General features: G+C 34.7%; 1 protein-coding gene across 6 annotated transcripts in view; it reads right to left on the bottom strand.

Moving 5' to 3' along the window:
* Positions 1-24020, bottom strand: part of VPS13A (vacuolar protein sorting 13 homolog A) — a 238492-nt gene that overhangs the window by 57200 nt on the left and 157272 nt on the right. For all 6 annotated transcript variants that reach the window (XM_019033908.4, XM_055351759.2, XM_019033909.4 and 3 more), the window contains exons 47-57: positions 21094-21376; positions 18733-19128; positions 18363-18467; positions 18094-18240; positions 14373-14501; positions 13517-13650; positions 7215-7344; positions 5001-5233; positions 1783-1936; positions 959-1105; positions 366-447 (exon numbers count right to left, since the gene is read on the bottom strand). In XM_019033908.4, coding sequence (XP_018889453.4) covers positions 366-447; positions 959-1105; positions 1783-1936; positions 5001-5233; positions 7215-7344; positions 13517-13650; positions 14373-14501; positions 18094-18240; positions 18363-18467; positions 18733-19128; positions 21094-21376 — 1940 coding nt within the window. The remainder of the gene's footprint in view (positions 1-365; positions 448-958; positions 1106-1782; positions 1937-5000; positions 5234-7214; positions 7345-13516; positions 13651-14372; positions 14502-18093; positions 18241-18362; positions 18468-18732; positions 19129-21093; positions 21377-24020) is intronic.

Below are 24020 nucleotides of genomic sequence, written 5' to 3'. Positions count from 1 at the left end.
TCTTATTTGGAGAACATAGGACAGTTTCTGCTGTTAGAAAACACTCCAGATTTGAACTTCCTTATTGTTCATTCAAAGGCTTTAAAGGTTTTTAAATCACAGGTTTACAGATTATCTGCTTTTTAAATTAGTATTTCTAAAAATTTCAATATATGTTTCTAATTAATCTTTTCTTCAAGATTCACTCAAAATCTTATCAAAGTTAGTTGTGTATAGTACTTGCTGGTCCTTTTTCAAGCAGTTTAATTTTCCAATTATCCTATAAAAATTAAACCCAAGAATGGTTTCACTTCATATTTTTATAGTAAAGTAAATCAAATAGCTAATACAACTGCTTTTATGGAAATCTAAAAATAAAAACAAACCTGAATCCATGGTGACCGACTTTGGAGGTTTAACAGGGTAAAACACAAAGGGAAATACAGCACCATGTATCTGATTTTGGATCTAAGAAAATAAAAACACATCAGTATATTAATATGTCAATTATACAACCTGACCAGAATAACAGGATTTGAGGAACAAAAAGAATCAAAAAGTCTAGCAGTGACCAAGCACGGTGGCTCATGCCTGTAATCCCAGCACTTTGGGAGGCCGAGGCGGGTGGATCATCTGGGGTCAGGAGTTTGAGACCAGCCTGGCCCACATGGTGAAACCCCGTCTCTACTAAAAATACAAAAATTAGGTGGCCATGGTGGTGGGCACCTGTAATCCCAGCTACTCAGGAGGCTGAGGCAGCAGAATCACTTGAACCTGGGAGGCAGGGTTTGCAGTGAGCTGAGATTCCGCCACTGCACTCTAGCCTGAGCGACAGAGGGAGACTCTGTCTCAAAAAAAAAAAAAAGGCTAGCACAACACTGAAACTGAATACTAGATAAAGCAGACCATGGGAATAGATCTGGTTTCTTATTGCATTCCTTTAGAATACAATTTTGCCTGTATTTTCAGAAAGACTTACCTGTATTCTGTAAATCTGAATTCTAAATGATGATTGATGTGCAGATGTGTTATATTCCACTTTTAATGCTGGAAGATAATTTCTTCGTAGAGCTATTACATGCGGCTGCAGAATTTTCATGTTATGACCAGTAGGTGTTAGGCGAACCTGAAAAATATGTCCCCCCAAATGAAAAAATTAATTTATCTATAAATGACTAGAATTAGAAATTAATACCAAAAACTTTTTAAAACAGTAAGCTACATATTTGTATTAGTTTAGATTTAGATCTTAATATCCCATGTCCATAAAATTCACATAAATATTCATATAATTCTTACAAAGCTTCGCTGCATTACTTTTTACATAAATGTACTAAAATTTACCACAATAAAAATGAATAAAGGAAAAATAAAATATTTAAAGAAAGTACAGTGAAAAAATAAAACATTTTTAAGTTTCCTGCTAACCCAAAGAACAGACCATTAGCATCTAGTATCTTAAAAGAAAGTTTTCTTTTTTTTTGCCACCATGCCTGGCTAATTTTTGTATTTTTAGCAGAGACAGGGTTTGCCATGTTGGCCAGGCTGGTCTCGAACTCCTGACCTCAAGTAATCCGCCTGCCTCAGCCTCCCAAAGTGCTGGGATTACAGGTGTGAACCACTGCACCCAGCCTGATTTCTTAATATAGATAAACACCTCTTTAAAACATTTTATACAAGGTATGTATGACAGGATTATTTTGTTTTATAAGGAAGCCAAACTTTCCTTAAATTTCACTAGTGATTCACCGAACTACAACAGACAAAAAATTAAAACTTCACATCAGTACTTAAAAATATTACCGGAACGTTAGTGTCCAACTCAATAACCTTATCTTCTGAAGGAGAAGATTCAGTATATTCCTTAAATTCTCTCTCTAACTTCTCAGTGTGCTTTACACTCATTGGCTTCCATCTTGCCTTCTTCTTGGGCTTTGTTTCCCAAACCACATCAGAACTTATTTAAGAAAGCAAAAATCATAGTATTTAATACTAAGTTATTAACATATTTATTTTAACTGGTTTATTACATGAATTACAATACCTTCATTAAAATTTCAGAACAGCCTCAATTACAAGTGAGCATATTACAAATTTAAAAACATGAATTCATTCAACTACTACCTATTAAGCTACTACTGAGGCACTATTCTAGGTGTTACAGCCGTTATCAGTGAACATCTCTGTCATTCTGGAGCTTCATTTTAGTGGGGGAGTGAAAATAAATAGTAAACAAAATAAATTAGTAAAATTTAATATGTAGGAGGTGAAAATGCTTTTGAAAGAAGAAAATGTAGACAAGGCAAGGGGGATCCGGAGAACTGCAATATGTAAAGTGGTTGGGTCTTCAATATTAGAGTGGTCAATGGGGGACTCATTGAGAAAGTGAGATTTTGGCAACCTTAAATGAGCTGAGAGAATTATCCAGCAGACAAGAGGAGGAAAACATTTCAGGTAGAGAGGCCAGCTAAAGCAGGAGGCACACTTGCAGTATATGAAGAAGAGCAAGGAGGCTGGCATGTCAGGAACACACTAGGAATAGAAAATAAAGTAAGACTTATAGTGGGGGGCCAAATAATGTAAAGCATTGTAGACCACTGTAAAGACTCTGAGTTTTATTCTGAGTGAGATGAGATACCACTGATCGGTTATAAGACAACTAGCGACATAATGTGACTTACATTTCATTAAGAATACACTCTGTGTTGAAGTGGATGGAAAGAAAAAAGAGTGGAGTCAAGATTAGAAGCAGGAAAACTTGTTAGTGTACTACAGTAAGCCAGTTGAAAAATGGTGATGGCCCTGATGAGGCTATTAACAGTGAGATACTAGAAAAGTGGTCAGATCTATGTGCACTTTGAAGGTAGAACCAGCACAGATCTTCTTGATGAATTAGGTCTGGGGTGTAAGATAAAGAGAGGAATCAAAGACAATTTCAATATTTTTGGGCTGCATAACTAGAAGGAGCTATTTTTTATTAACTCTGATTGGAAAGCTGGAGTTTTGGTAGAAGGAGGAAATAAAAGGTTTAGTGCACACATATGAAGTTTAAGAAGTCTCTTAGATATCTGAATAGAGATTTTGCATGCACAGTTGGATATATGAAGTCTTAAGGTCAGATGACAGGTGTGACAGAAGACATACCTAAGAGAGAAATTCTGGGCAGTATTTGAAATCATAAAACTGAAATCCACAAGAGAAAAGGACCAGGTCTAAGAGCCTCAAGGCATTTAGCCAATGTAAGCAGTTGAGAGAAGACAAGGAACCAATGAATGAGACTGGATAGGAAGAAAAACCAAGATGGTGAGGTATTCTGGAAGTCAAGTGAAAGAAACTACATCAAGGAGGGATCTGTGCTAAATGTCATTAAGTAAAGACTGATAATTCTACACTGGATATGGCATTATGGAGGTCACTGGTAATGCTGACAAAACCAGTTTCATGGTGTGTTGAAAGCAAAACCCTGTTTGGAGTGGTTAAAGAGAAAATGGATGAAAAATAGTTGGAGAACACAGGATATGTTAAGTTCCTTTGAAACAGACAGTACATTTGAAGAGTTTGGTTATAAATGCAAAGAAAGAAATGAGCAACAGGTAGCAAGGAAAGTAGGCTCAAGAGAATTTTTTATGTTGAGAGAAGTAACACTGAAACAATTCAGTAGAGACCCAAAAGCTGTTGACTTAGGAGAGACGAAGAAGAGGACTGCTGGAACAATGTCCTCAAGTAGGTAAGAGGAAATGAAGTACAGTGCAAAAGTAGAGAAAAATCTGTTTAAACAGGAGCACATATATCTACTGTAAACTGTTGAGAGTATGTCAGTACAGCAAGTAGCATGCAAACGCTGGTAGATAGCAAGCTGTGATATTGGGGGGTGAGATGGGTCTCTGGAAGTTTGCTTTTGATGGGTTCAATTTTTTCAGTGAAGTGGAATGCAAGGTAGTAAGCTGACAGAATGGGGGTTTAAGGGGAGACAAAGTATAAAATAGTTATCTAGGATATAGAGTGTGCCACTGCAATTTCTTGCTCTGCTAACTCTGCTTTCTCACTTTCCTATGTTACTTAAATATTTAAGTTGTTTAATTTTATTTAAGCATTCTATTTGTTTATTCCTTATAGAACTTATATTCATTTAACAAATAGAAAGGTAGAGACCATGTATTATTCATCTTTGCATTAACATCACTTAGCTTAGAAGATAACATATAATAGGTCTAAAGGTCTTAAAAATCTATGGTGTATTTGATCTATTTAAATAGTAAAAACATTTTTTGAGAATAAAAATTCTTAAGAATATAGATTTTAATATTCCTTTTAAAATGGCATTGATTCAATTCAATAAGAGGTCAGGGACACGTATAGATTAATGTACATAGAAAACTAAATTTACATCTGTATCATATACCTTTATATATATTCAAGAATTTAATTCAAGAAAAGAATTAAAATTACATTATCCTGGTTATACAGAAGAAATATTCTCACATTAAGCACTAATATATGTAAATTAAAACAACTGTTTATGAATAGGAATAATAAGGACATAAGGGAGAGATAAAAGATTTAATGGTGATGTCTTATACGAGAAATGATAAAAACAGTGATCACCTTATTAGATCTTATTAGATCTTAAAGTGCCAAGGTCAAATTAGAAAGTGATTGTCTATGTTAATCCTCCAACAGCTACAGCATATGTACCCTGAACTGTGCTAGATGGTAATGGAAAATGAACTAAGCATTTTGTATGATATGCAAAACATACTTTTGGCAAGTTGAATAAATATAACTTTTTAGATAAGTGGAAGGATTAACATAATAAGGAGTTTATAAATTTGATTTCTGCCATATCTTTATTTCAAAAGGCAAAAAATTCCCTCAAGCACATTTAAAACTAGCACTACCACAGTATCAATGAATAGTCAAAGCACAAAACTGAAACTAAATCATTTGAGATTTTACAATAACAATTTCTTAACAATTAGAAACTGATCATTTAAATGTATCCAAAATTTAATGCATCTAACCTTGTAATGCCTATATAGGCTACTTCTTGCTTCGTGTAATTGTTGACAAGAGAAATTCCAACATCTTGTAATGCCACTGCAATTTCTTGCTCTGCTAACTCTGCTTTCTCACTTTCATATGTTACTTTAAATACCCTTGGATCTTCAGTGAATAAAATAATGCGTTGTAAACCTTCAAAGAATGAAACTAAATATATTGTCTTTTCCCCCAAATCTATAGGCATCATCATATCCTAGAATAAAACCACCAAAAAAAAAAAAAAACAAAAAATTAGAATTTGGTCCCAAAGAACATGAAATTTAGATTTCACATTTATAAAATGAGACTATTAATGGCACCTACTTCATGGGGTTAGTGGCAACTAAATGAATTAATATTTGTAGAATACTTGCAAATTTACATTATTGAAATCATTTGATGTTATCTGTTATAAAATTATCACTCATAAAGACAGGCCAATTGTTTACTTTTTAATTTAAACATTTTAATAAAATTGAACCTTCCCATGTAGGCTGAAATCTGTAACACAAAGTATTTTTTTCTGCTTTATTCTAAGACTACAGCAATGTGATATGTATTAAAAGTTGTTTCAGTCTGAAATTCACATTTCCTTTCATAGCTGAATCAAACAGGATAAAAAATATCTTGTATCTCAATTGTATGTTCTACAAAGCATGTATATTCATCATGAGGCTATTTCTGCAGGAATCTCACATAAATGTGCTGATATCAGGGTTTTGAGGGTCAATGACAAGATAAACATAGCAAATTCTCATAATTAATATTCAGCCATTAATTTCTAGTTAATATTCTGATTTTCAGAAAATTTTACTATATAATATACCTTCACGTTACAATATACAGAAATTAAAAACTGTGAGTTGTTACCATAAAATAATTATCTGGGGATACTTACATTACTTATAATACTTTCTAAGTATATATACGTATATCACTAAAACCACATTGAGAATCAAGAAGACTAACTTATTTCACTGAAGTCTTTCTAATATTTTACAGTGAATGTCTGATTTATCTTTATAAGCTTCAAACTATCACTATGATATAAATATGCAAAGTACTAATCAACAGATCAAATGAATAAGACTATTTTTATATCAAAGTACAATATTTTTTTCCTGAATAAATCTAATAGTCATGAATTTTTAAAACTGAAAGTTAGGCCACTTGTAGGCAATCCTCTTAAATACAATGTAAACAATACCCACAGCAGACTCCTCAACAGCAGCACTGAAAGACAATGAGAAAATACCACCTACTGATAAGCAGGAAGAAAAAATCACCAGTGGTAAGAAAAAAAAACATCAGGAGTCAAGTTAAGATGAATCTTGAAGGATTAAAAACTTTTAAAAATTTTCTGAAAGTATTTAAAATGTTACCAGAAAATATATGCGCATAACTTTATCATCATAGCTTGCTACTCAGAAATAAGTTTGTTTTAGTTCACTCAGTGGATCCTTAAATGTTCCTTACAGAAGCTAAATCTACCTAGTATGATTGTCAATGCAGAGAACATATTCGTTTTTCAAGTGAATGCTGAAAGCACTTCTCTAAACACAACTTTACTCTTTATAACACAGTAGAAGCAAATGATGTAAACAAAATAAGACTACTTTTGGTTTTAAACATTTTTGGTTAAGTAAATACTTGAATACTATTTTGAAGACGTTTGGCAGTTTTTCAGAAGTGTGGCCACAAAAAGTCCTTAAAACTAGGAAGGCTGAAAATCAAATACTGTTGTTTTTTGTTTTTTTTTGTTTTCTTTTGTTTTGAGACGAAGTCTTGCTCTGTCGCCAGGCTGGAGTGCAGTGGCATGATCTTGGCTCACTGCAATCTCTGCCTCCCGGGTTCAAGCGATTCTTCTGCCTCAGCCTCCTTAGTAGCTAGGACTACAGGCACCCGCCACCATGCCAGGCTAATTTTTGTATTTTTAGTAGAGACGGGGTTTCACCATATTGGCCAGGCTGGTCACAAACTCCCGACCTGGTGATCCGCCTGCCTTGGCCTCCCGAAGTGAATTTTGTATTTTTAGGAGAGACAGGGTTTCACCTTATTGGCCAGGCTGATCTCCAACTCATGGCCCACCTCAGCCTCCCAAAAGTGCTGGGATTACAGGCGTGAGCCACTGCACCCGGCCCAAATACCTTTTTTAAAAAAGGCTGCTGGGAACACCATAATAACCCAATACTTACATCCTTCTGCGTTACTTCACCATGGCTTTTTCTACATCTCCACTTCAGCCTTCTAGAGCCCACCGGATCAGCCCATGTATAAAACACTGCTTTACCAGGAGGGAGGGAATCTTCTATTTCACTGAGAGAACTGACACAGTAGCAAAAATATGCGTTAAATTAAATGCAAGTACATGAAGAGATTAAAAAAAACTAAAATAATACTTCATTAATTCTTAGTTCGCTAACTGAGATCTGTGATCGTTCTGATTAAAACAAGGCTGAAATTCTTACCTTATACAATTAAAAAAGGGTTCACTAATGAATATTTCTCATTATTTTCCCACTTAGAAAATACATGTTCTACTTAGGAAATAAAGGTCTTCAAGTCTTTAAAACTGTTTTGTCAATTTTTTAATACAAATTAATTATGGAAAATTATTCCAACTATTTTACCCTATTTATACCAATTCTAAGATAATTTAATTGGTAACTCTTTCCTAAGTATTGGTCTTACTAGAGCAAAAACAAAGTAACTAAATTATTCTTTAAAATCACAAAACATGAAATACACATCTAAGAAATTCAGTTGACTCACAAAAAGATGCTCAGAAAGAAAAAAACATTACAAAAGTTATAAACCAAACAAGTAATAAAATATAGCTCTTCTGAGTAGAAGAAGGAATTAACTCTGCAGATTTAAAAGACTTCACTGGGTATCAGACATAAATGAAAACAGTATCATTCTAGACATATCTTTGTAAGAAAATAGGGGGAAAAAAACCCTAACACATATCTAGGAAAATCATAGTCACTCGCAAGAAAATAAAAATGTTACTCTCACAGTTCAATGATGTTTAATATCAAAAAACAATGGCACAATACCTATACAATTTTGAGAAAAACGTTATCACTTAAAATTTTATGTCAAATTGTCATAAATTTGTAAGAATAAGACATTTCGAACAAGCAATAGCATAACACTATCCACAAATCTTTACTAAAAAAATAACTCAGACTTTTTCCAACCAAGCTAGAGACAAACTCAGAACAATATTTTAACAACTAGGACACAGAAATATTGAGGAACCTGTAGTGAACAATTAAACCAGTTTAAGAAAGTCATTTTTTTGTTAAAACATTAAAATCAATGCAAATACCAAAAGGGCCTTGAATGAAATAATACATATTTTGAAAAGCTAACCATTTTTTATTAATCTGGTTGAAAACATCCCAAATTATATTCACAAGAAAGTAAGAATTTGGAAAGAGGTTGAAGAAAAGGTAAAAAAGCATTACAATTTTTTATGGGTAAGCTAGCAGATACTGTTTCAACCTTAAAATTGATTTTAAATGTATCGAAACCTTCAATAACAAAAAAGGAATTATCCCTAACCAAAACAGAATATGTATTTTCAAAAAAATCATTAGAAGACAATATACTACAAAAAAATATGGTAAGGAATTATAAACTAGTTATTACAATGATTACAAATGGGTTGAGGATCGTTATTAGAAGATAAACTGGGCTGGGCGCGGTGGTTCATGCCTGTAATCCCAGCACTTTGGGAGGTCGAGGCAGGTGGATCACCTGAGGTCAGCAGTTTGAGACCAGCCTGGCCAACATGGCGAAACCTTGTCTCTACTATAAATATGAAAATTAGCCGGGCATAGTGGCGCGCACCTGTAATCCCAGCTACTCAGGAGGCTGAGGCAGTAGAATCGCTTGAACCTGGGAGGCAGAGGTTTCAGTGAGCTGAGATCGCGCCTCTGCACTCCAGCCTGGGCAAAACAACAAAATTCCATATCAAAAAACAAATAACAACAAAAAAAGAAGATAAACTGATTCTAAAATTATAAAAGTTGAAATAAAAATTCTGAACAATTAAGTATTTATTTAATTGTAGAGCATCTAAATGATAGAATATCATGCATTCAGTAAAAATCATGCTTTGCAGGGACACAAAGAAGGAACAACTGACATCAGGAACCTATTTGGGGGTGGAGAGTAAAAGGAGGGTGAGAATTGAAAAACTACCTATTGGGTATCATGCTTATTACCTGGGTAATGAAACAATCTGTATACCAAAACCCCGTGACATGCAATTTACCCATGTAACAAACCTGCACATGTATCCCCTGAACCTATAATAAAAGTTAGAAAGAAAAAAAAATTGTGCTTTGAAGCAAATTGATATGCTCACAATAGCTGTCAAATGTGAGAGATACATAAGGAAGGAAGAAAGGGAGGGAGGGAGAGAACAAAGGAGGGAGGAAAGGAAAGGAAAAGCAATGAACCAAAATGTTGACAGTATTTGGATTACAGGGATTATGGTCCTCTTTCACATTTTTTCTGTAGTATTTTTTAAAACAGTAATTTAACAACTATTACTTTTATATGCAGGAAATAACATCCATATTTTTTTAAAAGCCAAGAGAAGGAAATGTGGAGGAGAAAACAAAATCATACTCTTCATTTTTCCATGAAAAAAAAAATCAAATGTAAATGTGTTGATTAGCAAATAAATTTGGTTTAAAAATATTTAAAAATGCTCTTAATTCATACAAATTTTAATCTGTTTAATTCATTGCAGAGTATTCCTTATGCAAAAATGTACTGGACTACCTGGGACAGGCAATGAAAATTCCAAGAAAAGGGAAACTAACCATAGTCCTCAGACTATTCACTATCTGTGTGTACGTCTCAAACTCACAAGAAAGTAACACAATGTGACGAATGCTGCAATCTACATATGTAAAGGTGCTATCAATAACTGGGGTACACAGATTAAGGTGGCAACGGAAGGGATCACATAGAATGGCATTTTTCTTTCTTTCTTTTTTTAAGTTCCAGAATACACGTGCAGAACGTGCAGGTTTGTTACATAGGTAAATGTATTCCATGGTGGTTTGCTGCACCTACCAACCTACACCTAAGTATTAAGCCCCACATGCATTAGCTATTTATCCTGATGTTCTCCCTCCCACCGTGCCCCCAACAGGCCCCAGTGTGTGTTGTTCCCCTCCCTGTGTCCATGTGTTCTCACTGTTCAGCTCCCACTTATAAGCAGGGACATGCGGTGTTTGGTTTTCTGTTCTTGTTGCTGAGGATAATAGCTTCTAGCTCCATCCATGTCCTTGCAAAGGAATGATCTCGTTCCTTTTTACGGCTGCATAGTATCCATGGTGTATATGTACCACATTTTCTTCATCCAGTCTATCGTTGATGGGCATTTGGGTTGATTCCATGTCTTTGCTATTGTGAATAGTGCTGCAGTGAACATGTGTGTGCATCTATCTTTATAAGAGAATGATTTCTATTCCTTTGAGTACATACCCAGTAAGGGGACTGCTGGGTCAAATGGTATTTCGGGTTCTAAGTCTTTGAGGAATCACCACACTGTCTTCCACAATGGTTGAACTAATTACCACTTCCAGCAACAGTGTAAAAGCGTTCCTATTTCTCCACAGCCTTGCCATCACCTGTTGTTTCTTGATTTTTTAACAATTACAGAATGGCATTTTTCTAGCTGAAAGAAACACCTACTCAGGTAAAAACACATGGAAAGACCCAGAGCATTCAGGAAAAAAAAAAAACTTCACTGTGTATAGGGTAAGATTTAGGCCACAGAAAGATAAATGTTTAGAAAGGCAGCCTAGAAGTATATTTTTAAAGAAATGGGTAAAAAAAGAAAAACTTTAAACAAGAGAGATATGATTATATTTCTTATTTTAGAAAACTCATTCTAGTGGAAAATGGGAGATTTACTAAAGATAAGACTAGATATATAGAGATAGATAAAAAATCTACTCAAATGTAGTTAGGCATGGTGGCACATGCCTGTAAACCCAGCTACTTGGGAGGCTGAGGCATGAGAATCACTTGAGCCTGGAAGGTGGAAGCTGCAGTGAGCCTGGATCGCACCACTGCACTCCAGCCTGGGCAACAGATTGAGACACTGTCTCAAAACAAAACAAAAAACAAAAATCTACTCAAATAAAACAAAACAACGCATAAAAATCTACTCAAATAGATAAGAAATGGAGGGTTACTGAACTAGGATAATGACAGGGGAGATTACATAAGAAGGGAATATTTATTTAAAAGTTTAAATTTAACAAACAAATGGAAACACATCTCATGCTCATGGATGGGTAGATTCAATATTATGAAAATGACCATACTGCCATAAGCAATCTACAGATTCAATGCAATTCCCATAAAAATACCATCAACATTCTTCACAGAACTAGAAAAAAAATCCTGAAATTTATATGGAACCATAAAAGGAGCCCTCATAGCCAAAGCAATACTAAGCAAAAAGAACAAATCTGGGGGCATCACATTATCCTACTTCAAAGTATACTACAATGCCTATAGTCACCAAAACAGCATGGTACTGGTATAAAAATAGGCATGCAGACCAATGGAACAGAATAGAGAAACCAGAAATAAAGCCAAATACTTACAGCCAATTATCTTCAACAAAACAAACAAAAACATGAAGTAGGGAAAGGACACCTTATTCTAGTGAAAGGACTAGATGTGAAGAGACCAGTCTGGCCAGGGCCTAAGATAGAGTTGACTTAATAGTTTACAGACAAGGCTGGTTCTTCATTCTTGTTCTTTTAGCTCTTTTGTTTCCAGATTCTTTTGTCCAGTCTTCTTTCTGGTACCTTGACTATCTCCTATTCAAATGGTACTGGGATCGTGGGCAAGCCACATGTAGAAGAATAAAATTGGATTCTCATCTCTCACCTTATACAAAAATCAACTCAAGATCGATCTAAGACTTAAATGTAGGACCTGAAACCATAAAAATTCTAGAAGATAATACTGGAAAAACTCTTCTAGACACTGGCTTTGGCAAAGAGTTCATGACCAAGAACCCAAAAGCAAATGCAACAAAATAAAAATAGATGGGACCTAATTAAACTAAAAAGCTACTGCACAGCAAAAGGAATAATCAGCAGAGTAAAGAGACAACGCACAGAATGGGAGAAAATATTTGCAAACTACGCATCCGACAAAGGACTAATATCCAGAATCTATAAGGATCTCAAACAAATCAGCAAGGAAACAAAAACAAAAACACAATAATCCCATCAAAAGTGGGCTAAGGACATGAATAGACAATTCTCAAAAGAAGATATACAAGTGGCCAACAAACATATAAAAAGAAGCTCAGCATCACTAATTATGAGGGAAATGCAAATTAAAACCACAATGAGATACCACCTTACTCCTGCAAAAATGATCATAATTTAAATAAAAAAAATAGATATTAACATGGATGTGGTGAAAAGGGAACACTTTCACACTGCTGGTGGGAATGTAAACTAGTACAAACACTATGAAAAACAGTATGGAGATTCCTTAAAGAACTAAAAGCAGAACTATCATTTGATCCAGCAATCCCAGTACTGGGTATCTTCTCAAAGGAAGAGAAATCATTATATTAAAAAGACACTTGCACACACGTTTAGAAACAACTTATTATTTTTATAATATGGATAATTAAAAAAAACAGGCATCCCTCTTTCCTAACATCTTAAATAGATGAGAGAATGCTACCCCAAACGAGTTTTAGGTACTTGCTAGTCCAGCCCTGTGGTCCCTACTCAATGTCTGTTTGATTTTAATCAACGATTAGAAGTTGTACAGTTAGCAGTGGAAGGAAAGTGGAAGTGCAATGATAAATATGTGCTTGTTGAAAAGTAACAGGTGAAAAGAAAGGAAGGAAGGAAACAAAATAAATTCAAGACAGCCTAGAACTACTAAGTAGAGGATCAGAAACTTGCATAACCTGTAGTGGCACTAAGAAGATATGATATAACAGCAAATAAAAATGAATAATGTTGAAGAGTAGTCCTAAACCATGAAGATTCAATTATAGCCTTTAAGGAAGCAGTCCTTTCCCCCAGACAGCTCAATAAGAGGGTATCTATTGTTTGAAAAAAAAATCTGAAATTTTACATATTTACACTACATTAAACACATGAAAAAATTCAAAAATAGACAAAATTCACAGACTCCTAACAAACTCTGACAGCCTCCTCATCAGAGTCAACAATGAACAAGCTTTTGCCACACTTGCTTCAGCTCTTCCATTTTTCTTTCTTTGAAGCATTTCAAAATAAATTGTAGACATCAAGTCAGTTTTACCCCTACATGCTTCAAGTACATTTTTTAATGGAACACTGTTTTACATAGCTACAATGCTATTATCAGTGTTTATATTCTTAAGAAATTATCAAAAAAAACTGTGCCTCATCATCTAGACTTACACCATCAAGAGTTACTGTATTTGTGATAATCTTACCTTTGATTGTATTGAACAAGTTCATTCTTTGTGTGATTTATTAAGAGGAATGTAGCTGCTCCATCATGATAATCTGAAAATGTAATAACTGTAGAATGCTCGGCCAAATTCACTTCTGCTATAACACCTCCAAGCTAGAAGAAAGAAAAAGAAAACATTTTAATGTAATCATTTTCCCAAGAATATTAACTAATAACATTTAAGGACAGACTATTCATAACTTGATAACTTAATTTTGGGGATGACTGAGAAAACAATTCAGAATTTTGTACTGCATTTCTGGAAATCTATAATCTCAATCCCTGTATTACAGATAGGTGACATTCCAGATGTGGTATATTCTAGTATTCCAGGCATTCCAACTTTTTTTTTTTTTCTTGAGACGGAGTCTCGCTCTGTCGTCTAGGCTGGAGTGCAGTGGCGCGATCTTGGCTCACTGCAAGCTCCACCTCCTGGGTTCACGCCATTCTCCTGCCTCAGCCTCCCGAGTAGCTGGGACCACAGGCACCCGCCACCACGCCCGGCTAATTTTCTCTATTTCTTGAGTAGAGACAGGGTTTCACCGTGTTAGCCAGGATGGTCTCAATCTCCTGACCTCGTGATCCGCCTGCCTCGGCCTCCCAAAGTGCTGGTGTTACAGGCGTGAGCCACCGCGCCCGGCCCCAACTAACTTTTTATTTAACAATTAAATTATCTTAGATCTCTGTTTCCTTCTACAAAAAGAAATCTTTGTTCGTTTTTGGGGAAACGGGAAAAATCAACAGAAGTAATTATTTGATACAAAAAATAAATACAATACTAGTCAGTATATTTTAGCTTTCCTAATGACATATGCAAAAAAGAAAAAAAAACTTACCTCGTTATCTAGACGCAATAGAATACAATTTTCCTGCTTGTTAAAATATATCTTTTTGGGAGGATCTTCACTCCTTTCGACTTGAATAAGAAGTTTACTAGAAGCATACTCAGGCCAAAAGGGGATACACTAAAATATACATTATATATGTTTATAAAAATAAACAGATTTCACCATAAATACATAAATCATCTTAATATTCCCATCAGAATAGACTTAAACTATAAAAAAAACCTGTTTTAACACTGCTCTAGTTATTGGGTTGTTTAAACAGCTGTAAACTTTCAACTTGAAGATGGATTGTCACTTGTCAGCACTATGCATTCAAGAAGCAGTGGACAGCAAATTGAAGAGCTATGGTAAGTGAACTGCTGGCGAGAAAAGAGACTTTAATGTGGTCATGATCTTACAGAGAAGGGTTGAAAAATCAGCAAGAAACCTGAGCTGAGAACTGGGACACAGATGATCAGGTTTAAAACAAGTGTACATTCAGTTACTAAAAATCAAAATCAGGTATGAACATTATCTGGAAATTAGGCAGAAATCAAAGTACGCAAAACAAGTATTAAATCTAGCATCTGCTTGTCAAATAAGGGTAAAAAAGTAAAAGTAGTATTCAAAGTTCAGAGTAGGAAAGAAGCTCAGAATTGTACGAAATAACTTCAACATGAGTGATCTGGAAACCAAACTAAAAGAATAGGAGATAGTCAAGGTACTAGAGAGAAGACTGGAGAAAAGAATCTGGAAACAGAGCTAAAAGAACAAGAATGAAGAACCAGCCTTGTCTGTAAGCTATTAAGTCAACTCCATCTTAGGCCCTGACCAGACTGATCCCTTCATATATTTCAATGAGACTGCTCATGTGTGATACCTGATCATCATCACATGACTTGAGGACAATGTAGCAGAACCTGGTTGTTACAGCTAAGTGTCTTAGCTTGTTAAAGACAGTTTTATTCAACCATAAAATGGAATTAATGGAACTAGATATGAGACATGCTTAGGAATATAACCTGACTTTGCGCACAGCCAGGGCACTGCAGTCTTAAGGATTCAAACAACCCTGTCCCAAAGCTTTTATCCATGTCTGCATTCCTAGCCCAGGCACTTCATTTGGAAGCTCTTTATGAGAGCTTTTTGGCAGAGGCCTTCCTTGGGAGCTCCTGCAGGACCTCTTTATCAGGGGGAAAGGGAGCGCCTGAGCTGAGAACTGGAACACAGATGATCAGTTTAAAACAAGGGTATAGTCACTTCACAAAAAGTGAAGACACTTTTTATCTACTCTCAGTGCTCAGCACATTTCCATTCCTAGCTCCTCCGCTTTGTCCTACTGCATCCCCCAGGTCCATAAAACTGCCGGACACTTTGTTCAAGGTTTCCTAGACGGTGAGACAATCCCCATGTCTGTGCTGATCCACCTAACCCTTGTCCAGTGCCATTCCAGCACAGGTGGTAATTGTGCTTTCTCTGATTTAGCCTCCTGCTTACACAGGTTGAGTATCCCCTATTCGAGACGCTTGGTACCAGAAGTGTTTCAGATTCTGGACTTCTTTTGGATTTTGGAATATTTGCATATATATAATGAGATATCTTAGGGATGGTATCTAACTCTAAACATAAAATTCATTTATGTTTCACATACACCTTATACACATAGCCCAAAAGTAATTTTATACAATATTTAAATAATTTTGTGCATGAAACAAAACTTGTACATATTGGACCATCAGAAAGAGAATGTGTCACTATCTCAACCACCCATGTTGACAATCTGTGGTTGTGTGGCATCACCATCATTTCTGACTCTCAATTTGTGTTACCAATAAACAATCATTTTCTTACACTTATTCACACGTAAGTACTTAACAGTAAAAAAAAAAAAAATGACAGTTAAGAAAGTGAAAAACATAAAGTGTCAGGTGTAGAATTTTTCACTTCTTGCATCATGGTGGCACTTGAAAAGTTCTGGATTTTGGAATATTTCGAATTTTGGAGCATTTTTGATTTCGTATTTTCAGATTAAGGATGCTCAATCTGTACTATCACAGTAAGTGATTAAAGGTTTGACTGTTACTTTCATTGTGGCTTGTCTTAATCAGCTATTTCGACACCTGGCAGTTCAGCTCTCTCCTCCTCAGCTGAGCTCTCGACAATTGCTAACTTTCTCATTTCCTCAAAGGCATTGTTCAAATGTCACTCCAATGAGTCCCATCCTAACTACCTTACATAAAATTAGAGACCACCTCTGGCTCTCGAACTCTCAATGTCCCTTATCCTACATCAGACTTTCCCACATTAGACTTGTCACTTTGAAACATACTATATACTAATTGATTACGGTATTATTAATGTTTCCCCTTATACCCACTAAAATGTAAACTACATAAAGATGGGCTTTAACTACTGTGGCTTTAACTATTATATTGCAAGTCACATAAAAAATAAACAATATTTGTTGAAAGAATGAATATACTTGAAAAAAGGTGAAATTTCTGGGAATAAGAACTATAATTATTCAAATACTCAGTTGAAAACTTAAATAGTTCAGACACAGCAAAAGCAAAAAAAAAAAAAAAGGAAACATGTCCATGTAGAACTTACTCAGAATGAAGCAAAGAGAGTTGGAAAATATAAAAGAGCTATTAAGAGACATGGAAGATAGAGTATGAATGTCCAACATGTCTGATTTAAAGGCTTAGATGGAAAAAAATGGAAGAATGGAGGAGAGGCAATATTTAAAGAAACAATAGTAGCAAATTTTACAGAAAGCATGAAATACATTAATCCACAGATCTAGGAGTAAAGCACCTCAAGAAGGGTAAATAAAAAGTAAACCACATATAGACATATAGCAGCGTGACTGCAGAACATCAAAGACAAAGAGAAGAAAGACTTAAGGCAGCCAGAGAGATTTTTCTTTCTTTTTTTTCTTTTTTGCAATTGCAAGATTTAATACAGTGAAAACAGAGCTCCCATAAATGGGAGGGGACCCAAAGGGGGTTGCCATTGCCCACTGGAATGCCTGGGTTTATATCCCGATCATTGTCCCTCCCGCCAGAGAGATTTTTCTAGAGACACTGATGGTATTTACCTTCAAAACCAGCCCTAAAGGAAATTCTAAAGAATATACTTCAAGAATAATCCCAACAAGGATGGTTTTGTATGCAAAAAGGAATAATGAATAGAAACAGCAAAAACTTCTCTAATCCTAACTTTTAGAATAAAAGTTCTTCAAAAATAAAATATTCCATCAACCTCTGTCAGTCATTCAGAAAACTCTTATTCAAAGATTTAATGATGGCACAAAATCAAAATTTCACTTCTAAGTTACTACTCTCCTCAAATAACTTGAAGAAGAGTCTGGCTTACCCTACTCTCTGAAAGCATTCCTAATAGCTTCCTAGAGAGAATAAGTAATTTCCTTCTCTTTGGTGCATTTACATCTTATCTAGTCTTTGGCTGCTGTATTTAACCAAAGTGGTTAGTAATTGTTAAACGTCTAACTCCCTTAACAAGCTGGGCATTCCTAGTTACCTAATTATTAAAAATTGAACCTTCCCATCTATCTAGTGCAGGGCACAAATATTCAATAAAGATTCATGAAACTAAAACAAAATTGGAGTAAGGGGAGAGTTAAAACGTTACATGGTGACTTTAGGTATCTAACTTCAAGGAGAAAATAGAATCCAAAGAGGTATATTTTTGAAATTCATCTACCCACCTGCTCCAAATCAAGAGAGAGCCATTTATCATTTCCTTCTTCAGCCACTGATATACGGTATTTGCTTTTGTTTTTGATCATATAAAAAGGGGTAAATGTCACAATTCTAGTAATGTTAAAACTGCTCAGGTCTATAGTGACACCAACCTAAGAAAAAAAAAATTAACAGCTCAAAAACTGTTATGTACAACATCTTTATAAAACTTAATTAAGTAGTTAATAGAAATATTTAAAATAAAAGTTTCTTGATAAACATAGAATGAACTCACTTGATAGTCCATTTTCAGGCCTTTACATTTAACAGCTCCATGACTACCAACAGTATCAATTGAAAACTGATTTGACAACTCACTATCAGTTACCATAAGTTGAACCTAGGAAAAAATATTCCAAATACATCACAATTTAGGTACCTTTAAAAATTCCTGCTTAAACTGATAAATTACTTTTTAGCATAAACAAGATATTATATTGTTAATGCACTAAACCTTTATAATATTAAATTCTAATCTTTTTGGCCTCAAATATTTAACAAGTTATTTCTATCCAAGTTTCATAATATTTATTACTCAGAACTTTAAAAACTAAAAAGTGACAAGTAGCTAAAGACAAGGGAAAAACAGAATAAACATCACATACCTTATTGTTATTAAAAAAGTGATTTGGCTGAAAAGAAAAGAGAACTGGCTTTTTATAATTAGGTGGATGCTTTCGATGAATTCCGTCTGCTTTGTACTGTAACATGCGGCCAGTTTTATTGACCATCCAATAAGGACTATGAAATGCCACAACTGTCTGACCAGTATTGTAAGTCATATGGACAGCAATATCTAAATCAGTCTTTTCCATTTCTGTAACACAAGTAAAACTGACAAAACTAATGTCTTGCTGATTAGGCTTTATGTGATATTCACTTTTCCAATCGTGATTGAGATAGTCAAGTAATTTTAAATGTAGCCTGGCTTTACCCAACTGTGCAGTACAAATCTGGGCTGAATGTCCTTCACTTAGAGTAAAAACTGAATTTTCAATTCCCTGTAATAAAAAAAAAAAAAAAATTAAAATGTTGCAGAATAATATGCCTCAAAATTCTATTTATGTATTCCAAATGCTGCAAAAAATGCTTTTGAAATACCTATCAGAACAAGTCAGAAGACTTACATTCAAGTTCTAACTTTGTCAACTGTGTAAACCTCTACACGGTATTTAATCTGAGATTTGAGCTACTGTATTTGTAAAATGGTCTAAATGATTTACTTCAAAGGACAAACTGTGAAGATTAAATAACATAATGGGAAACTCCCCTGGAAATTATAAACATAAAACACTATAATTTGTAAAACAACAACAAAAAGACAATCTTAACCACTAGTGATTTTTATTTTGAAAACTACAAAACAATGTAAAATGTGGGCAAAAACTGATAGTAATCCAAAATAAGTAATCCCTACTACCTCCACAATCCCTCATCACCCATTTCCAATCACTGTTTATATTATTACATCGTATGTATCTCTCCAAACTGCTCATTTCCCTCGACCCTCCCTTCTATTATCTTAGTTCATGTCACTATATGACCTCTCAGTTTAAGAGTCCCCTAACCGCTCTTGTCCCCTCTAGTCCCTTCCCCACACCATGGCTCAATTGTCTTTCTAAAAACTGATCACACCCTTTGGAAACTGGCAGACAGAATGGGATCACTAACAGCATCCAATTAAAAGTTCTATGAGAACAGAAATATAAATTGACAGTACATCTGAATATCTCACCAGTTTTTCGAGCATCTCTATCCTATTCTTTTCCTATTATTATAATATAGGAATCTCTTCATCTCATGATTTTAAATTAATTAAAGCAAAAGTAAGGAGTTCTTGATTCTTTACAAGTTAAATAATATTCCACAAAATAACAATGGTGGTGGTAGTGCTAGAGTGATAAATAAATGGCAACCCTGTGTCTGGGAGGCACTGTACCAAATCCTTTACATACACAATCTAATTTGATTTCCCCCATGTCTTAACCAAGCAAATTTTATTATTATTCTCATTTTACAGACTACAGCAAAAGATTTAGAAAAGCAATAAAGCCTGCTTAAGAACATACAGCTAGCAAATGACAGAGCTAGGATGCAATTTCAAATCTACCTGACAGCAAAGTACAAATTCTTAACCACTATGATAATTTGTTACTCAATATGGAAATACACATTTAAAACCATAAATATGTTAACTTTTTCCTCCAAAAGAGACATGTATCAGAAAAGTGTAAATGGCTGGGTGTACTGGCTCATGCCTGTAATTCCAGCACTTTGGGAGGCCGAAGCGGGAGGATCACTTGAGCCCAAGAGTTCAAGACAAGCCATAGTGAGTCCCTGTCCCTACAAAATTAAAAATTAAAAAAAATTATCCAGGCATGGCATGCACCTGTAGTCCCAGCTACTCGAGGGGCTGAGGTGGAAGGATCACTTGAGCCTAGAAGTTTGAGACTACAGTGAGCTATGATCGCATCATTGCACTCCAGTCTGAGCAACAGAGAGAAACCTAGTCTCAAAAAAATTTTTTTAAAAAGCAAATGGTAATTCTAAAAGTAAAATAAACCTATAATAGATGACAATGAAGAACTACTTTCTTCCATTTGATAAGCATTGCAAATGAAATATTTACATAAAATCTTAAGATGTATGGATTCCTATAACAGGAAGAAACCACACAGAGTATGAAAGAAAAAAAGCAACTTCACAAAGTATACAATCTTTTAAGAAAATCAGCACTAAAAGAATACAACATAATGTAGCATGCTTTTTTGTCACTGAAGTCTAGTTCTTAAATGTTATTTCAATAATAATTCTCATACTTGTTGCAAAAGAATATCTGCATTACCTATTCTTTACTAGTATTCTAATTTTTATTACATCTTTAAAATAGTTTTTATTGCTCTTAATCTTAAAAAACTGAAACTACAAAATCAAAAACAGGAAGCACTAAAACAATTTGCCGATACCTCTATATAATAAGCAATTTTGTAAGGAAGAAGATTTCGGAGCAGGATAGGTGGCCACAAATGCATTATGTATGGTAAATCCCAACCATCTTCTGAATACACTGATAGAGATGTTAAATTATCTTTTTCTGGAACAATATTAATGAGAAATGATTCCTTAGAAGGGTTTTTAGATCTACATTTCTTCTTTAGAAGAGCACCATCACTTTTTATAATCTCTTCAAAGTCAATTCCTTCACACATTTGATAGTTCTCATCTTCTGGCTTCAGAAAAATGAATGATCTGCATGAGATTAAATGATACAGTTTAAAATGCTTTAAAGGAAAACATATTTAACTATATAATTACAGCTTTAGAATAACAAACTTACCTCCTTTCATAATATTGTAATACATTTTTATATTTTCATATACTTTTTAAGATATAAGTAAGATAGATAAGGCCAGGCGCAGTGGCTCATGTCTGTAATCCCAGCACTTTGGGAGGCCGAGATGGGCGTATCACGAGGTCAGGAGATTGAGACCATCCTGGCTAAGACGGTGAAACCCTGTCTCTACTAAAAATACAAAAAAATTAGCCAGGCATGGTGATGGGCGCCTGTAGTCCCAGCTACTCAGGAGGCTGAGGCAGGAGAATGGAGAGAACCCAGGAGGCAGAGCTTACAGTGAGCCGAGATTGCGCCACTGCACTCCAGCCTGGGCAACAGGGCCTCAAAAAAAAAAAAAAAAAAAAAAAAAACAAGATAGATACATAGATATCATCTTAACTTTCTGGAAGCTCATCAAGTTGTTTGATTTTTAAGAGGAGAATATTTTTCTTACAAACTTACTATCTTAAAAGTACACTTATAAGATAAATGGTTTCATATAAAAATACATAAATCGTATCAGTTATATATGCAAAGCAAACCACATAGAATCATCTGTGACTTGTACATATAACTGAAAGAATTTGGCTTTTCTGGATACGTGGGCCTAAAAGGAAATAAATGCCATGACTGAATTCATAAACTAAAAAAAATTACTATTGAAAAAATAATCACAAGCTTTCCAACACTGATCAAATGAAAGTTTTCAATCAATATTTAACGTTATTAAAACGTAGTCCACAGATGCGGAACAGTGCTGTTTTTTTTTTAAACATCAGTATGATATTTTACTTTATTATTTTTTTTTCTGCTTTAGTGTTTTTGTTTTAATTATACTTTAGGTTCTGGGATACATGTGCAGAAAGTGCAGGTTTGTTACAGAGGTATACACATGCCATAGTGGTTTGCTGCAGCCATCAATCGATCATCTGCATTAGGTATTTCTCCTAATGCTCTCCCTCCCCTAGCGCTCACCCCGCAACAGGCCCCAGTGAGTGATGTTCCCCTCCCTGTGTCCATGTGTTCTCCTTGTTCAACTCCCACTTATGAGTGAGAACATGCGGTGTTTGGTTTTTTGTTCCTGTGCTAGTTTGCTGAGAATGATGGTTTCCAGCTTCACCCATGTCCCTGCAAAGGACATGAACTCATTCTTTTCTATGGCTGCATAGTATTTCATGCTGTATACGTGCCACATTTCCTTTATCCAGTCTATCATTGATGGGCATTTGGGTTGGTTCCAAGTCTTTGCTATTGTGAACAGTGCTGCAATAAACATATGTGTGTATCTGTCTTTACAGTACAATGATTTATTATAGTTCTTTGGGTATATACCCAGTAATGGGATTGCTGGGTCAAATGGTATTTCTGGTTCTAGATCCTTGAGGAATCACCACATTGTCTTCCACAATGCTTGAACTAATTTACACTACCACCAAAAGTGTAAAAGCATTCCTATTTCTCCACATCCTCTCCAACATCTGTTGTGTCCTGACTTTTTAATGATTGCCATTCTAACTGGCGTGAGATGGTATCTTGTTGTTGTTTTGATTTGCATTTCTCTAATGACCAGTAATGATGAGCTTTTTTTCATACATTTGTTGGCCGCATAAATGTCTTCTTTTGAGAAGTGTCTATTCATATCCTTCACCCACTTTTTGATGGGTTGTTTTTTTCTTGTAAATTTTTTTCAGTTCTTTGTAGATTCTGGATATTAGTCCTTTGTCAGATGGATAGACTGCAAAAATTTCTCCCCATTCTGCAGGTTACCTGTTCCCTCTGATGACAGTTTCTTTTGCTGTGCAGAAGCTCTTTAGTTTAATTAGATCCCATTTGTCAATTTTGGCTTTTGTTGCCATTGCAGAAGAGTAGTTTTAAGAAAATGGTGACAAAATTATTGGTTGTCACATGATTAATCTTTATATTTGAATATTACATTGTTTACATTTCAGCAATATTTTATACTTAATTTTTGAACCCACACTGTAGCCAAGAATAAACATTTCATAAATATTTTTATATTTGTAAAACTAATTAGCTATAGTTATGACACGACACTGTCCTTTATAGATGAACAATGGTCAAAACTATCTTCAACCCTGATTATTTTCCTAAGCTCTACTCCTAAAATGTCAAATATCTATGATGTATTTCTGTAGTAATTTCTGATGGCACCTTAAATTTGCTAGACTGAACACTGAACCCACTCTACCCACTTTTCTGCATGTCCTTTTTCAGTGACTTCCAGCTACTGGCACCCTGGACTGCGAAACAATATTAGACTTCCTTCTTCCCTGACTGAAGCATATAAATTATTTGTCAAAACAATTAACAGATATAGCCTATTCTACTTCTACATTCCTTCTATAATTTTCATTCTATTTTCCACTCTTACTTCTAATACTTAAAGATAAAACCTTAATTTTTTCCAAATTAAACTAATCGTAATACACTTACCCAGTTTATCAAAACATTTATTGGACCTATTATGTACCAACAAGAAGGCAAAATTGAAAACAAACAAATGAGTAAGATCATAATCAGGTGGGAAATGTTAAAATG

The sequence above is a fragment of the Gorilla gorilla genome, chromosome 13 (genome assembly GCF_029281585.2).
Source record: "Gorilla gorilla gorilla isolate KB3781 chromosome 13, NHGRI_mGorGor1-v2.1_pri, whole genome shotgun sequence".
NCBI lineage: Eukaryota > Metazoa > Chordata > Mammalia > Primates > Hominidae > Gorilla > Gorilla gorilla.
Note: the sequence above shows the minus strand (reverse complement) of the source record. Positions and strands in the feature narration are given on the sequence as shown.